The 18,665-nt window shown below is 42.7% G+C and overlaps 1 protein-coding gene across 1 annotated transcript in view; it reads left to right on the top strand.

Moving 5' to 3' along the window:
• Window positions 1-6,196: 6,196 nt before the first annotated feature.
• Window positions 6,197-18,665, top strand: part of LOC129474581 (signal-regulatory protein beta-1) — a 22,120-nt gene continuing 9,651 nt past the window's right edge. The window contains exons 1-3 of the mRNA XM_055266020.2: window positions 6,197-6,387; window positions 14,529-14,885; window positions 17,976-18,293. Of these exons, the coding sequence (XP_055121995.2) occupies window positions 6,312-6,387; window positions 14,529-14,885; window positions 17,976-18,293 (751 nt within the window). The 5' untranslated portion in view covers window positions 6,197-6,311. The remainder of the gene's footprint in view (window positions 6,388-14,528; window positions 14,886-17,975; window positions 18,294-18,665) is intronic.

Raw genomic sequence — 18,665 nt, 5'->3', positions numbered from 1 at the left:
CCATGCTTGTACCATGACCCTGGTGCTAGTAATGACTTCGTGATTATAGGGCTAGACACGTGACCCACACTCATCACGTGGTGGTACCTGCACATCCCCCAGCCATTGACCAGGGTTGTTGCACTGCATCCCAAATCCTCGAGGACAGAGAGTCTGTTTTTTAAAGATATTACTATTGCCAAAACACCACCTAATAACAATAACATCTAACTTTTGGAGCATAGCCAGCAATTATTAAGGAATTTGCATATATTAATCCATTTTATGACCACAACAAACCTCTGAAGTTGATATGATTATTTCCATTTTATATTTGAGAGAACTCAAGAAACAGAGATGTTAAACAGGTTCCCTTAGGTCACACAGCTAGAACTGATAGAACTAAATTCAAATCTAGAAGTTCTGATTCCTAAGCCCACAAGATTAATCTTTGCTCTCCTCAAACAACCACTGACTCCTCACTTGTCCCACAGCCTTATCTCATTATCTGCACCTTGTGTCGTGAGTGCAGGGCTAAACTTGGCAGAAAGAGGATTTTAGCACATGGTTCCCCAGGCTCCTGGTTTTCTCAAACATTCAGGCTGTGTCTTTACTGCACAAAGTCAGCTTAAATTTGAAACTCAATTCTCCACATGATTTCCACAAAATTTTTCACTCCAATTGTATCTATGCACCTAATAGATCTTCACTGAAGGATTGGAGTTCACAGGAAGTCATCTTGTTGCTTTAAGTACAGATTCTGCCAAAGTATGGAAACTATTCTATCAATATTTGAGTCATATATTTCAAATTATAATTTTTGGAGGCATATCTTTTAGGTTAGTTGTTACTTTCATAAAAGGAAACATTTCTCTTTCAACCATTTGTGCTTTTTACCCTAAACTATACTTCTTAGGATAGTATTTCTATTGCAACATTTTCAAACTATTTTGTTATAGCTTTTGCCATTGCTATATTTATACCTATTGTCATTAGTTTGTTTGGGGGTGTCTCTTTGTGCTGCGTCCTAGGAGATTGTCCCTGCACGAGGAGCCAGCTCACTAACTTACTACTCATTTATGTACAGTCAGCTACTCAACTGATACAGTTGGGATCTGTTTCCTCACCAAAATCTCACGTCAAATTGTAATCCCCAGTGCTGGAGATGGGGACTGGTGGCAAGTGATTGGATCATGGGGGCAGGTTTCCCTCTTGGTGCTGTTCTCACAATAGTGAGTGAGTTCTTGTGAAATCTGGTTGTTTAAAAGTGTGTAACACCTCCACCCTCTCTATCCCTCATGCTCCAGCCATGTAAGATAAGTCTCCATCCACTTTGCCTTCCACCCTTACTGTAAGTTTCCTGAGACCTCCCAGAAGCCAGGTGTATGCCAGCATCATGCTTCCTATACAGCCTGTGAAACCATGAGCCAATTAAACCTCTTTTCTTTACAAATTACCCAGTCTCAAGTATTTCTTTATAGCAGTGTGAGAATGAACTAATACAAAAAATTGATATTGAGGAGTGGGACGTTGCTATAAGGTTACCTGAAAATGTGGAAGTGGCTTTAGAACAGGGTAATGAGCAGAGGTTGAATGAGTGTAGAGGGCTTAGAAGACAGGAAGATGACAGAAAGCTGGGAACTTCCTAGAGATTTCTTGAATTGTGACCAAAATGCTGAGAGTAATATGGACCATGAAGTCCAGGCTGAGGAGGCCTCAGATGGAAGTGATGAACTTCTTGGCAACTGGAGCAAAGATCGGTTTTGTTAAGTCTTGGCAAAGAGCTTGAAGGCATTGTGCCCCTGCCCTGGGGTTCTGTGAAACATTGAACTTGGGAGTGACAATTTAGAGTATCAGCTGGAAGAAATTGCTAAGCAGCAAAGCATTCAAGAAATTTCCTGGGGCTGGGCACAGTGGCTCATGCCTGTAATCCCAGAACTTCGGGAGGCCCAGGCGGGCAGATCACGAGGTTAGGAGTTCAAGACCAGCCTGGCCAATATGGTGAAACCCCATCTCTACTAAAAATACAAAAAAAAAAAAAAAATTAGCCAGGTGTGGTGGTGCATGGCACACACCTGTAGTCCCAGCTACTTGGGAGGCTGAGGCAGGAGACTCACTGGAACCTGGGAGACAGAAGTTGCAGTGAGCCGAGATTGCACCACTGCACTCAAGACTGGGTGACAGAGTGAGACTTTATATCACAAAAAAAAAAAAGAAGAAGAAGTTACCTGGCTGCTTCTAACAGCCTAATTCATATGCATAAGCACAGAGATGACTTGAAACTGGAACTTATATTTAAAAGGGAAGCAGAGCATAAAAGCTTGGAAAATTTGCAGCCTAGCCATGTGGTAGAAAATAAAGACCCATTTTCAGGGGACGAATTCAAGCAGGCTGTGAACTTTGCGTAAAAAGAAGCCAAATGCTAATACTCAAAACATTGGGAAAAGCCTTCAAAGGCATTTCAGAGACCCTCTCATTACAGGCACAGAGGTCTAGAAGGGAAGAATGGTTTTGAGAGCCAGGCCCAGGGCCTGCTGCCCTGTGCAGCCTTGGGACATGGCTTACTGCACCCCATTCACTCCAGCTTCAGTCTTGGCTCAAAGGGGCTCAGGTATATCTCGGCTGCTGCTTCAGAGGGTGCCAGCCATAAGCCCTGGTGGCTCCACGTGGTGTGAAGCCTGCAGGTATGCAGAGTACAAGAGTTGAGGATTGGGAGCCTCTGACTAGATGTCAGAGGATATATGGAAAAGTCTAGATGTAAAGGCAGAAGCCGGAGCCCTCATGAAGAACCTCTACTAGGGCAGTGCAGAAAGGAAATGTGGGGTTGGAGCCCCCACACAATTCCCACTGGGGCACTGCCTAGTGGAGCTGTGAGAAGAGGGCCACCACCCTCCAGAGCAAAGATTGGTAGATCCACTCGCAGCTTGCACCAAGTGCAGGGGAAAACTGCAGGAACTCTACACCAAGTAAGAGAACAACCATGGAAGCTGAATTTTGCAAAGGCACAGAGGTGGAGCTGCTCAAGGCTTTGGGAGCCCACCCCTTCCACCAGTGTGCCCTGGATGTGAGACATGGAGTCAAAGGAGATAATTTTGGAGCTTTAATGGCTGCCCTGCTGGGTTTCAGGTTTGCAAAGGCCTGTATTCCCCTTCTTTTGGGCAATTTATCTCTTTTGAAGTGGGAGTACTTAGCCAATGCCTATACCCCATTGTATCTTGGAAGTAACTAACTTATTTTTAATTTTACAGGCTTATAGGTGGAAGGCACTTGCCTTGTCTCAGATAAGACTTTGGACTTTTGAGTTAATGCTGAAATGAGTTAAGACTTTGGGGGATTTCTGGGAAGGCATGATTGTATTTTGCAATGTGATAAGGACATAATATTTGAAAGTGGGCAGGAGAAAATGATAAGGTTTAGATCTGTGCCACCACCAAAATCTCATGTTGAATTGTAACCCCCAGTGTTGGAGGTAGGACCTGGCGGAAGGTGGCTGTGTCTTTGGGTCAGATTTCCCTCTTGGTGCTGTTATCATGATAGTGAGTGAGTTCTCATGAGATCTGGTTGTTTTAAAGTGTTTGGCACCTCCCCACTCTCTCTCTCTCTCCTGCTCTGGTCGTGTAAATATGCCCACTTCCCCTTCACCTTTTGCCATTTTTGTAAGTTTCCTAAGACCTCCCAGAAGCTGATACCAGCATTATGCTTCCTGTAAAGCCTCTAAAACCATGAGCCAATTAAACCTCCTCTTTATCAATTACCCAGTTTCAGTCTCAGGTATTTCATTATAACAATTAAAGAAAGAACAGATTAATACATCTACCCATTTGTTTTTTAAACAATTTAGCACTAATTATATTTTTTCAAAATTCTGTTTTATTTCTTTTCTCAGACACCTGTTGTTACTGCCTGCCTGCCTATTCTTGTTTCATACATGACTGATGTTGTTTTATGGATTTACTTTCCTTTCATTATCTGTATAAGGTTACTAAATATGTTAATGTTAAAAATATTTTCATATTTTATATTTTTATTTTCTGAGGTATTATCTTCTAAAATGTTATTTTCATTGCTGTTTTTGTGTTTTAGTTATTGTTTCTGAATTTATTATGATGTTGCTTTTCCCCAAATCTTCAGTGATTACTGCGTTCACTGTAATCTTTCCAGGAATAATGCCCTGAGTGATCATGGGCTGTCAGCACTTTGTGGAACATGGCACCTATCCCAACCTTGTGGGGGCTGCTCCTAATTGAGGTTGTGGCTTCTTCTCTGCTTCCTTCCTGAGAGATGTCTCTCCCTTCTTATGAGAGGTGTCATAGTACAACTGTTAAAAGCGAAGGCCATGGAGTGTGACAACCTGTGTTCCAGTTCTAAAAGCTGGGTGATGTTGAACAAATTTATTATTGCCTGTGTGCCTCAAGTTTCCTTACCTGTAAAAAAAAGGTTAATGGTTGTGCTAATTTCATGGGGCCGGAGTGATGAATTAATGAGGTAACTGACATAAAATGCTTGGCACAGTATCTGGAGCACAGGACATCTGCAATAAACACAGCAGCTACTAACCTTCATGTCATATAGAGACTAGTTTCTTGTTTTAAAGTGTAATTTGGCATCGATTAACATGATTTTATCATTTTTATATTCATTTCTGTGAATGTGAAGCAGGAGGTGATGATTTCACTCTCTGTGCATCTGCCACATTGAAAAAGAAATTTGGATGGAAAAGTGATGACTTTTACAATTTCATTTGACAATTACTCATGATAGGTGAAGGATTGAAAGCCCAGCATGGGAAAGAGAGGTTTCCAGACAGGTCTTTCTTAGCCATAGATGACAGAGGAGAAACCATTTCTCCTACCAAGGAAATGTTTCTAAAGCACAAGTATATCAGGGAAGCAGTGAACTCTTCCTGTACAGAAATGTAATTACAGCCACAATTTTTTGGTTATAATTAAATATGAATCAAGCCTTCTTTATGGTTTATATTACTCTTACCATATCACTACAAGGTGCATGTTGTAACTTCCATTTACATGTAATTAAGTTAAGGCTTAGAGAAGTCAAGTGTCTTGTTGAAAGTCACACAGTTGGAGATTGTAAGAAAAGGAATTCATCTACAGATTGACAAAAAGCAGGGCGAAGAGGATCCAGAGGGAGCAATTGATCTCAGAGTGTCAGAGGTAGACTAAGTACACGATATAAGCTGGGTCCTAGAAGTCCTGGGAGGATGGGAGAAGGCCACTGGTGGGAAACTCAGCATGCAGTAGGAATGCATTTCAAAGAAATATTTGAGTTCCTTCTCTTCACCAGGCACCATGAGTATCAATAATAACCTACTGAATGTCAGGGATGCATAGTCATTATCTCTTTTGATGTTCACTAAAACATGGCAGTGAGACTTATTATCCCAATGTTAGAAGGCAAAACTGAACCTAGGAAGGACCAGTAACTTCCCCAACTCTTTAGCACATCTTCTTAGTCAGGGTATTTATTCTCCCTCCCTCCTCAGTTCCCATCTGAATACAGTGATGAATGGAATAGGTGTTCTGTGTGCAGAGCAAAGAGTATTGAAATTGATGTGACTGCTCCAGGAATCTGCCCTCCATATTCTCCCCCAGTATAACCGTATCCCCTTTCCATAACCCATAATCCCCACCTCACCCCACAAAACAGATCCTTATTATCCTAAGCCCACTTACACTCCTGGAAGAAGTCAGGAAATAATTCCTTCTGCTGGGTGCAGGTACCTGAAAGTGCTAAGGGCCACATGAGACTGAATTTGGGCTAAGTTTTGCCATTTATATTTATACAAGTTCAGAATAGGGAACCATTTCAAGAGCAGACCTGTTCCTCTCCAACACTGAGCAGGCCCTGTGACCCCTCCTCCTGCCCCAGCTGAGTAGCACTTGGTTGAGGCTGGTGCAGAATGAGACCAGAAGCCAACCACATCCTGGGGTCTTGAGATGGAAAGTTTAGGAAACATTTCATAACCACAGGTCCTTTTTGGCTTAAGAGCCCCAGATGGCAAATCACCAAGAAGACATAAAGATGGGGTTAGGAGCCATGGAAGGAGTACAGACCTCAGGTGGGAAGGAAGCATTATTTCTGCTAAGCCTGTCTGATTCTCCTGAAATGGAGCATGCGTAACTGCTTGCATTGTAGCTGGTTGCTGTGCCTGATTTTTATTTCACAATCCAGAAGCAGGTTACTGCCTCACTCCATCACAGCTACTTCCTCTTGAACTGAGGGAGGCAGGGCTTGTCTTGTCTCCTCAGAGAAGACTCTGAGATCTTCTCAGCACAGACGTTTGGACAGAGCAGACTCTTAAGTTCTCCAGAATGCCCATCCCAGCCTTCTGGCCCCACCTTCCTTGTCCTTTCCTGCTGATGATGCTACTGCTGGGGGGACTCACAGGTGAGCATTGCTTTCGGTTAAAATCTTTTTCCCTGCCCACTGAGCCATGGCCTGTCCCTGGACTTTCAGGGATTCCAGACAATGACAAGTGCTGCCAAGAAAGGCCAAGGATTAGGCCTTGACTGAGAGCAGAAAATCAGGGAGCTGAGTGCTTTCTCTGTGGATCTGCCGCTGGCTACCAGAGGCATTGAACAACGGGATGATTCAACCACCACAACAACAATTACTTACATTTTGATAGTATTTCAATTGACAAAGCAGAGAAGAATCATTATTTAAATCCTCACCAGTCCTGAGGCCCTAGGGCCAAGTGACATGCCCAAGTCCCCAGAGTAAGCTCAGAGACACCCTAACAAGGTTATGTGGCTCTAGGCTCAGCCCTCTCTCTTCACCAAACTGAGGATGTGAAGTCTGTAATGGTGATCACTTGAGTAGGGCAATGGTGTAGTGTATCCTGGGAGTGTTCGGCCACCATCCTCCCTAAGGGTGCTCCTCACTTTGTCCTCTGTTCCCCCATGCTCCTCCCTCCCCTGTGACCTGATTCTTACCACGCATTTCTCTGTGACCTCTTCCTCTTTAAGAAGTTCCACATTTTCTGCTTACTGGGTCCTATATTCCTTTCCTAGGGCTTTCATAACAAAGAACTGCAGGCTGGTTGGCTGAAACTACAGACATTTACTTCCTTGTAGTTATGGAGGCTGAAGTCCTCCATAACTACAAGATCAGTCCTCCTGATCTTTCAAGGTGTCAGCAGGGTTAGTTTCTAATGAAGTCTCTCTCCTTGGCTTGTACAGGGCCATTTTCTCTCTGTGTCTTAAACGCATGATCTTTGTGAGTGACTGTGTCCTCATCTCCTCTTCTTATGAGAGTATCAGTCATGTTGGATTAAGGCCCACCCCAGTGACCTCATTTAACTAAACTACTTCTTAAAGACCATGTCTCCCAAACTGTAACATTCAGAGGTGCTGGGGATTAGAGCTTCAACACATGCATTTTGTGGGACACATTCAGCCCATAACAGGTACTACAACCTCCCTTGGTTCTCTTAAATTTCCCATGGTTAATTTCTTTCCTCTTTCCCAGGACAGGCAGGATTGGAGGGCCTTTCCTGGTGCAGCCTGGGAGAGCCCTGCTCACAGCTCCCAGGCAAGTTACCTGTCCTGATCCCTTCTCAGGCCATGGAGCTGACCCCAGAACCACAGGGTTGGGCACAGCAGCCTCTCAGTTCCCCACTGGGCCCTGCTGTGATGTCACCTCACAGGCCCTAGAGGGCAGGGGTCTCACTTTTCAAATTATTTTTCTCACACACACACTGTACCCAAATGATAGCAGTAAGAGTTTAACAATTGAGCTCTTCCTACCATGTAGACACAGTTATAAGCATTTTGCCTGTTTTATCTCCACTAATCCTCACAACATCCCTGCGTGAAAGCTGCAACTATTATCCCCTATTTCCAAACAAGCAGTCAGGCAGAGGGAGGAACTTGTCCATACATTGTCCCCTACCTCAGTCAGTGGAGCAGCTGGGATTCAAGTCCAGGTCGACTGGCTCCAAAGTTCATTCTTTTAGTTGTGTTATGCTACTAGCAGAAATATTAGAAAATGCAGGGAAGTAAACATAGAATTAATTATTGCCTACCACACTAGTTAGCAACAACCAGTTACAACTGTGACTTCTGAATTTGTTAATAACGTGTTGGATGCTTTCCATGGGCCAAATATTTTACTTTCTATGGGCCAGATATTTTAATGAGATTTTAACGTATGTTGTAATTTTACTTGACACACAAAACAAAATTATATACTATCACGATAGGTCACACATTGATATATATTTGTGAATGTATATGTGTGTGTGTGTATATGTAGTATATATATGTATGTGTGTATATTTATTTGCAAATGTGTGTGTATATATATGTGTGTGTGTATGCATATGTATATGCATGTGTGCATTTAAGTAAGTGTACATGCACGCAGGAGATTTCATTTTTTATCATTGTTTCTCCAAGTTGCTAATTTCAATGAAACTTTTAAGAAAATATTTTTATTTGAGAAAACTATATATACTTATCATGTATACCATATTAATGAAATACATGTACATTTCAGAATGACTAATTTGCGCTAATTAACATATGAACTACCTTGTGTATATATCATTTTTGTGGTGAGATCTCTCAAATCTGCTCTCAACAGTTTTTGAGGATACAAATTGTGTTATGAACTCTAGACTCCACACTGTGCAATAGATTTGTGGAGCTAATTTCTCCTAAGTAAACTGAAATTTTGTATCCTTTGACCAATATCTCCCCAAATGCACCCCTGCCTAGTGCCTGGTAACCATTATTCTCCTCTCTACTTCTATGAGTTCAACGTTTTAAAAGTCCACATATGAGTGACATGCAGTATTTGTCTTTCTGTACCTGGCTTATTTTACTTAGCGTAGTATCTTCCAGGATCATTTATGTTGTTGGAAATGACAGGATTTCCTTCTTTGGTCAGGCTGATTAGAATCCCGTTGTGTATATACCACATTTTCTTTCTCCATTTATCTGCTGATGGACACCTAGGTTGATTCAATATCCTGGCTATTGTAAATAATGCTGCAATGGACATGGGATCACAGATACCTGTGTGACATGCTGATGTCATGTCCTTTGGATATATGCCTAGTAGTGAGACTGCTGGATCATATGATAGTTCTATTTTTAATTTTTTGAGGAGCCTCCATAATGCTTTTGCTAATGGCTCTACTAATTTATATCACCACTAAGGGTGTGCAAGAATTCCCTTTTCTCCACATCCTCTCCAAAACTAGTTATCATCTTTTTTATTATAGCCATTATAACAAGTGTGAGATGATAGCTCACTGTGGTTTTAATTTGCATTTATTAGATAAATAGTGAGGTTGAGTATTTTTGTAGGCCTGCTGGCCATTTTAATGTATTCTTTTGAGAAATTGCTTTTAAGATCTTTGGCCCATATTTTAGTTGGGTTGTTTTCTTAGTATTGAGTTATTTCACTTCCTTACATATTTTGTATATTGACTCTTCATCAGATGTATGGCTAGCAAATATCTTCTTCCATTCTGCTGGTTGTCTTTTCACTCTGTTGATTATTTCCTTGGCTGTGTAGAAGGATTTTAGTTTTTTGTAATGCCATTTGTCTATTTTTCTTTTGTTGCCTGGGCTTTGGGACTCATATCTGAAAATTCATCGCCCACACCAATGTCATGGCACTTTTCTTCCGGTACTTTTACACTTTTAGATCTTACATTTAAGTCTTTAGTACATTTTGAATTGATTTTTGTATGTCATGTGAAAGGAAGGTCTAATTTCATTCCTCTACAGATGGATATCCAGGTTTCCCAACGCCACTTTTTGAAGAGACTGACCTTTCCCCATGTGTCTGCTTGACATTTTTGTCAAAGGTCAATTGAGTGTAAATGTGTGCGTTAATATCTGGGCTCTCTGGTCTGATCCATTGGTCTGTGTGTCTATTTTTATGCCAGTGCCATGCTGTTTTGATTACTATGGCACGGTAGTCAAGTTTGAAATCAGGCAATGTGATGCCTCCAGTCTTTTTGCTCAAGATTGCCTTTCTATTCACAATTTTCTATGACTAATGTGAACCTGAGGATTGTTTTGTCCATTTCTGAGGAAAATGTCATTGAAATATTACTAATAATGAATTGAATCTGTAGATCTCTTTGGGTAGTATGTATATTTTTAACAAAAGTAATTATCTAATCCACAAGCATGGATATCTTTCCATTATTTTTCTTCTATTCATTTTTCATCAGGGTGTTATAGTTTTGTTGTGGAGGTCTTCCATGTCCTTGAGTAAATCTGTTTCTAGCTATTGTAGCTTTTTTGGTAGTAATTGTAAATGCGATTATCTTACTGATTTCTTTTTTCAATAAAGTCACAATAATGACAGTAATCAATATACATGATAAATAGGTAAATAAAATCATAAATTAGCCACTGATAAGTGAAAATAAAATAAGGTATGTGTATATAACTTTTATCTTACAGAAATTTTCATATATTCCTATTATTGATGGTTTTTGTCACAAAAAGATGTCCACATTTGTAAAATGCTATTTTGCATCAAATGAGATAATCATGTGTTTCTTCTCTTTCTTCTATAAATATGGTGTATTACATTGTTGGTCATTCATATATCAAAACATTCTTGTATTCCAGGAATAAATACCACTTGCTCATTCTGTGTATTCCTTCTAATATGCTGCTGAACTCAGCTAGTGTTTGGTTGAGGATTATTGCATCAACAAACCCAGTAATAATAATGCCAACTGTTAACAGAAAGGTGTGCCGCTCTACCTGGCAACAATCTTAGTTTTGTATTTTCATGGAAGTTTAGATTCCAATGGGCTCCATTTCAGATAAGCAGAGTCTGGCTTTGGGACAATTTATGGTTAATGAGTACAACAGGAATGTATGCTCCCCAGATCTGGACTCTAAGCCAGGAAAGCCCAACAGATAACCAGAAGTTTCTTGTTGTAATGCAGTATAGCAAAGGCTGAGAGGGGCGTTATATTTGCATCAAAGGCCCTGGGGAAAATGTATGGCCATCATGAGTGGTTTAGAGACTTCAAGAGGCATGAAAGACACAGCCAAAGTCTCTACAGAGAAGAGATACTTTTGTTTGTTAATTTATTTAAAGACATTAACAGAAGGGCCTGTTGATTTTAATTTGTAAATAAAATTTGTAAATGAAGAATATTTTGCCACGAGTACCCCAGAAAAAACTTACAGATGCTAGATTATGTGACATTAATATGCATATCACATGAATCTTCTTTGAAGAGGTGTTACCAATGTTATATCATCTTGTGCTCTTGAAGAAAGGTGGATGTCATTATTGATATTGGAACAGGATCCTCACTTCAGGATGGAGAGCCATGGCAGCACTCCAAAAGGCAACACAAAGCTGTACATAGCATAGCACAAGAAAGCCATCAGGGTAAAAAGCCTTCTCAAATTGTGGAGCCAATCAGAGTAGCAAATCAGTAAGTCATAAGTCAAAGGCATTCCCTAGGAACTTTCCACCGGAGTTTAGAATGATCCCATCCTCGTTGCCATTACTATTGAAAATGTTAGAGTGATTCCTGCTGGTTGAATCTTAGAGGATCACTCTAACATGGCCATGAAAAGTTCATATGAAGAGGCATACTCACAGTTCCTAGAGAAGGAAGTAGGGCAGGCCATGCAGGAAGCCATGTGGGAGGAGCTCCCAAGGAGCAGGCTCAATCAAGCAGATGGGTAGGCAAGAGAGATGGGATCCCTGGGCAAGTGCCTTTACTGGGAGTCAAGGTGGAGGACACAAGCAAAAAACATGATGGGTTTTACTGGGGTGTTTCAATGTCACTAGGTCACAGTAGAGGAGGATAAGAAGAGGAATTGTGGCAGGGATCAGCTTTAAAATACTGGTTACCTGGTCACCTGGGTAGGGTGCTCACAGCTTCTTTGCGGGATATTGAAGCATGATTTTTTAAAAATGTACACATAACTGGACATCTTTATTTCTTCATACAACTTTGAGTTGCCATGTAGCATCCTTTCATTTCCACCTGAAGCACTCCCTTTAGCATTTCTTGTAGGCAAGGTTTAATGGTCATGCACTCTGTTAGCTTTTGTTTATCTGAGAATATCATAATTTCTCCCTTCTATTTGAAGGACACTTTGCCAGGTATAGAATTCATGATTGACATATTTTTCCTCTTTCAACATTTTGAACTTACCATCCCCCTATCTTCTGCCCTTCAGTGGTTTGTATAAGAGCTCAGCTGAAAATCTTATTGAGGGTCTCTTGTATGTAAGGAATTGCTTCTGTCTTGCTGCTTTAAGGATTCTCTCTTTGACTTTAGTTTTCAACAGTTGGGTTATAATGTGTCTTAGTGTGGGTCTCTGAGTTTATTTTTGAGTTCAACTTGCGTTTCTTCTGTGTCTTAATATGTAGATTCCTGTATTTTATCTAGTTTGTGAAGGTTTTTGTCCACTATGTCTTCAAATAATCTTCTACTCCTTTCTCTCTCTTTTTTCCCCCTGGAACTCCAGTAAGGTGTATGTTGATACATTTGATAATGTCTCACAATTCCCTTAGATTCTGTGCTCTATATTTTATTCTATTTTCCACCAATATCTCAGTCTCAATAATTTCAATTATTCCATCTTCCAGTTCTCTGATTATTCTTCCACCTGCTTATACCCATTGGGGGACCCCTCTGGTGAACTTTTAGTTATTGTACTTTCAATTCCTAGGTTTCTGTTTGATTTCTTCCTATAATTTCTCTTTCTTTACGTTCTCATTTTGTTAAGACATTTATATTCCTTTAGTTCTTGGTCCATTGTTTCCTTTACCTCTCAGCATTTTTAAGACAGTCATTTTAATATCTGGGTCTAGTATCAGGGTGGAGCTAATACATCACAAGGGTGCTTATAAGAAGGAGGAAGGAGATTAATTCTTGGAGAATGACATTGAAACATCCCTGTATTCCAGGATGTTTGCATGTGAAGATGCATGAGGTTAGAGTGGTGGGAAGACGTAACTGTGAGAAAGGAATATGAGAAAACTCTAGAATTTGGAAAGGGAAAAATTGAGCCTCCAGAAGACACATAGTTCTGCTGAAAGCTCTTTAAAAACTGTCGAAATGGAAGGTGTAAAACATGATGCTTTCATATACATACACATATACATATGCACAGTGAAATGAATATTAAAGTTAAGCAAATGGACACATCCATCATCTCCCATAGTTATGCTGCATGTATTGTATGTCAACAGCACCTAAAATGTGCTTTTTAAGCAAAAATACTGAATTCAATACAACATTATTAACTAGAATCCTCAGATTGCACATTCAATCTCTGGACTTCTTCGTCAGACTTACTGCAATTTTGTACCTTTTGACCTCCCCATCACCTCCCCCAAGTTCACCCCTAGTCACCACTGTTTTATTCTCTACCTTTGTGTATTTGACATTCATCATTTCTTCTTGATTGTACCCCAGTAACACTATTTTGGACTTCTAACCTCCAGAACTATAAAATGTTACATTTCTTTTAAGACACTAAGTTTTGGTAATTTGTCACATCAGCATTAGGAAACTTATGTAATGTGTTTATGCTGTGGGTGAAATATTACAAGGGGCTTAAAACAACGTTGTATTTCTACTGGGAGCTACATATTCAGCGTGGATTGGCAGTTCTGCATGCAACGGTCATTCATGCATCCAGGCAATGGAGCAGGCCCCATTAGCGCCTTGTGGGTCTCTGGAAGGGAGAAATTGATCCACAGAGGCTCTTGCAGTTAAATGCACAGCCCACAAATTATACCCATCACTTCTGCTCGTAACTCAAGGGTCTAAAGAAGTTACAGGGCCCCACCCAATACATTGATGCAAAAAGTGCAACACTCCATGTAGCCACAGAGTGGAGGCACATATTTGGCAAACCATGGGACTTCCAAGGAGGGCTCAAGAGTTCTACTCAGGTCCTCAACCCAAAGCTCTACATTGAAATTGAACCTCTTGGCCAGGCACGGTGGCTCACGTCTGTAATCCCAGCAGTTTGGAAGGCCAAGGCAGATGGATTGCTTGAGCCCAAGAGTTAGAGACCAGTCTGGGCAACATGGTGAAACTGTGTCTCTACAAAAAATACAAAAATTGGCCAGGTATGGTGGAATGCACCTGTGGTCCCAGCTAATTGGGAGGCCAAGGAGAAAGGATCACTTGAGCCTGGGAGGTTGAGGTTAGAGTGAGCTGTGATTGCACCACTGCACTCCAGCCTGGGCAGCAGACAGAGCAAAACCCTGTCTTTAAAAAAAAAAAAAAAGAAAGAAAAACAAAGAAAAGAAAAGAAAGCAAACAGAAAGAACAAAAGAAAGTAAGGAAAAGGAAATTGAACCTCTCTGTGCCTCAGTGTCCTCGCTTGTATTACAGTCTTATGTCACAGGCCAGTTGTGAGGGTTAAATGAGATAATACATGTAGTGTGCTGAGCTCGAGGCCTATTCCTGGTGTGCACCCAGTCAATGAAAGCCATTGATAAACACTTGAGGAAACACAGAGGATCATGTAAGGATGAAAAAATGACTGCTTTGTGCTCCTTTCCAGGAGTGGCGGGTGAAGAGGAGCTGCAGGTGATTCAGCCTGAGAAGTCTGTATCGGTTGCAGCTGGAGAGTCGGCCACTCTGCACTGCCATGTGACCTCCCTCATCCCTGTGGGGCCCATCCTGTGGTTCAGAGGAGCTGGACCAGGCCGGGAATTAATCTACAATCAAAAAGAAGGCCACTTCCCCCGGGTAACAGCTGTTTCAGACCCCGCAAAGAGAAACAACCTGGACTTTTCCATCCGCATCAGTAACATCACCCCAGCAGATGCCGGCACCTACTACTGTGTGAAGTTCCGGAAAGGGAGCCCTGTCGATGTGGAGTTTAAGTCTGGAGCAGGCACTGAGCTGTCTGTGCGTGGTGAGTACTGCGTGGGCCTCCTTCACCCCTGGTGTGTGACAATAACTCAATTGTAATTACATTATCAATTCTTAGAGCAACAATCAGGTGTGGTGGTTTGTGCTCATTTTCATGATCTGATGTCACCCCTTCTCCAGATCACATGAGTTGAGGCTTGGAGATGTCATGGTAGTCGCTCGAGGCTCCATGGCTTGTAAATGATGGGATAGACAGCATCCCCAGTCTGCGGCTCTACAGCTCGTCTTTCCAAAGCTGACCCAGCCCTTTGGTTCCACAGATGAGGGAACTGACAATGTGAGTGACTTGCCCAGGCACAGGGCTGGACCTTGCCTTCTGCCTCCAGGGAAGGCTTCCCCCTCAGGGTAGCCAAGTCTCTTCTTTATGCAGCAGGCACTCACTGAGACCCCACTGTACGCCACGCTCTGCCCTAAATGCTGTGCAAACAGCAGTGAATGAAACAGCCCAAAGCTCTTCCCCACCAAGCTTACATTCTCTTCCCTTCTAATGAGGAGAAATCCATCCAGCTCATGAAGAGGGTAAATTGTGTTTTTCTTTATTTAATCTTCAGAAACATCACACGGGGAAGATTTCTGGGAGGCGCAGATTCACTGTTGAATCTGATGGCCTAGTGGGAAGAGATGCCAATAAGTTTGGCATTTGCTGTGGGTCCATTTGGGAAACCCTTGTGTGATTCACGGACAGTCACACAGTTACCATGGGCTCCAAGCAGAGCTGCATCATCTCAGAATGTCCCTCACCTCAGGAAAGAGGTCCCACATGTGGGTGACTTAGGGGTTTCTCATATAAGGCAGCAACAATGCTTATTTGGGGTTTCCTGCCAGAGGCCCAAGAGCTTCGTCCTAACTCCTAAATTCTGGAATGTTAGCACAGGAAGGACCTTCAGACCATCCAGCCCAATCCCCTTTACAGATGGGAGACTGAAGCCAAGACATGACAGGGGCCTTGTCCGTGGTCACAGGGCCAGATAATGACAGAATTGGAGCCAGAGTCCATATCTGAATTGAGACAGTCTCCTTCCTTCCCCAGTATTAGACACTGTCTCCACAGAAGAGCTAGGTGCGTCATAGGTGCTCAATAAAAGCTCCTCAAACAGAACCACGTGTCAGGTAGCCAGCATTTCTCTTTTCATCAGTTTCCCAAAGGTTCACAATGCACCTCACATTCAGACACTAAAGTCCATTGCTGATTGGAAAACTTCTCCCAAACGTACACCCTATCATTCCATATGGAGATTCCATATGAGGACATAAAGGTTTGCTCCATTGTTTAAAGCTGCAGAATACTGCAATTAATGGAAATATCAAATTTTATTTTACAGTCTTCTGTCAATGGGTATGTAATTTATTCCCAACTTTGAGCTACTAGAGCAATCCTTCAGTGGATGACCTTGCACATGTGTCACCCTCTTCAGATGGGAAATTCCAACTGGAAGTGACTTTCCTAGGTCAGAAGATATGTGTGTTTTCATATTTGAGAAAATTGCCTAATTTCCCTCCTAGATGATGTAGCAATTAGGGCTCCCACAACCCTTGAACATAGGTAGGGAAGGTGGCTTTATCCTGATAGTGCAGGTATCACAGGCAAAGACACAGAAGTTTCCAAGTGATGCCTCCCCAGCCCAGGCAATCACAGTCATTAATTGGCTCATGTGTGACTCAGATTGGCTAACTCCAAGTAGGATGCTCACCCCTTTTAGCCATGCTGTCGGCCTAAATGATTCTCTTGATGAGACAGGAGGGAGGCAGGGAGGAGGCCAGAGACCAGCAGTTGTGCCAGAGTCTCCTTAAAACCAGTGCTATGAGGGAGGAGCCGTTTGTTGCCTCCTTTTTTTTTTTTTTTTTTTTTTTTTTTTTTTTTTTTTTTTTTTTTTGAGACGGAGTCTGGCTCTGTCCCCCAGGCTGGAGTGCAGTGGCGCGATCTCGGCTCACTGCAAGCTCCGCCTCCCGGGTTCACGCCATTCTCTTGCCTCAGCCTCCCGAGTAGCTGGGACTACAGGCACCCGCCAACACGCCCGGCTAATTTTTTGTATTTTTAGTAGAGACGGGGTTTCACCGTGTTAGCCAGGATGGTCTCGATCTCCTGACCTCGTGATCCGCCCGCCTCGGCCTCCCAAAGTGCTGGGATTACAGGCTTGAGCCACCGCGCCCGGCCCTGTTGCCTCCTTTAAAGATGAGGACACGGAGGCTCAGAGAGGAGACCTGAGTGGTGAGCAGGTTGGGAAGCCAAGGTTTCATCCCCACCAGGCAGACTTACAGCCCCTGTCTCTGCAGCAATCACTCAGCTTTACTTTTTATAGTGTGGAGTAATGCTCCAACCTTCTCTTTCCAAACACTTGCATTGTTCAGTTATACAGCAAAAAGTGTTAAAAACAAAACAGACTGAAATATTTGTGAAAAGAACAAAAATATGGGCTAATTCATAAATACCTAAAGAGAGACCTCTGTGTATCTGTAAAGTCTGGGTTAAAGATAGATCTATGTTTTTGGGGGGAAGCATCTTCTGTGTTTGATCCAGAGCAAAACTGCTTCCATTGCCCCATTGAATCCTGGCAACATCCCAGGAAGTAGAAATGCCGTCCTCCTATTTTGCAGATGAGGAGCTGGGTGTGTCAGATCACCCCTGTCCTGGGCTGAGCAGCCTGATTGCAGCTCTCATGGTGGTGCCACTTGGCCATTGATCCCTGTATTGGCTTCTATAAACACCCTCTCAGAGGTTAGTGAGCTCTCTGGGCGAAGTCAGCTAGGACCAGTTAATAACATGGAGGGAGACCAATCAGTAATTTTGTTCCTATGCCCAGATTGGTGGAAGTCTCCCTGTGTGGAGAGGACTTTGAACTCAGGCCTGGACTTCCCTCTGGGCCCTGCCCCTACTCACTGTCTGACCATGGGCTGGTTCTCACCTCCCAGAGCTGTTGTGGCCTGATCTGTAAAATGAGAATAAGGACACTGCCTTCACAACATTAGAAATATTAAAAATTAATGTCCATGAAGGTTCTTAACATGTCACACGCCTATCATTAGTGATGGTCATCTCAGTCATGTCTCCTGATTATCGATGCTCCTTTTGTAGCCAAACCCTCTGCCCCCGTGGTATCGGGCCCCGCAGCAAGGGCCACACCTGCGCACACAGTGAGCTTCACCTGCGAGTCCCATGGCTTCTCCCCCAGAGACATCACCCTGAAATGGTTCAAAAATGGGAATCAGTTCTCAGACTTCCAGACCAACGTGGACCCTGCAGGAGAGAGTGTGTCCTACAGCATCCACAGCACAGCCAAGGTGGTGCTGACCCACGAGGACGTTCACTCTCAAGTCATCTGCGAGGTGGCCCACGTCACCTTGCAGGGGGACCCTCTTCGTGGGACTGCCAACTTGTCTGAGGCCATACGAGGTAGAGGACCCTCACACCCAGTCCAAGCCCACACCTGGCTGCCAAGCCCACCCCCCTCTCCCCAGGCTATTGCTCCAGATCTTGAATGGCCTGGAATCTAATTCCTAACTGTGTTGTCCACCTTCCATGCACCTATGTGTGCTGGTCACTCACTATCATTTTAATGGCAGCTGTCAGGGGACCAGTAACCATGTGCCAAACTCTGTGTTAGAGAGTTTCATTTATTTCACCAAGAGCAACTACAATTAGTGAGCACCTACTAGGAGCCAAATCCCTATGTGCTTGGCGATTTCACGGATTTTGCTACAGTTCTGACATTCCAACTGCATGCCAGGGGTTGTGCTTGTAGATATCACTCATTCTTAGCCTAGT

Source organism: Symphalangus syndactylus, chromosome 24 (assembly GCF_028878055.3).
Source record: "Symphalangus syndactylus isolate Jambi chromosome 24, NHGRI_mSymSyn1-v2.1_pri, whole genome shotgun sequence".
NCBI lineage: Eukaryota > Metazoa > Chordata > Mammalia > Primates > Hylobatidae > Symphalangus > Symphalangus syndactylus.
This window is presented reverse-complemented; position numbering and strand designations above follow the sequence as displayed.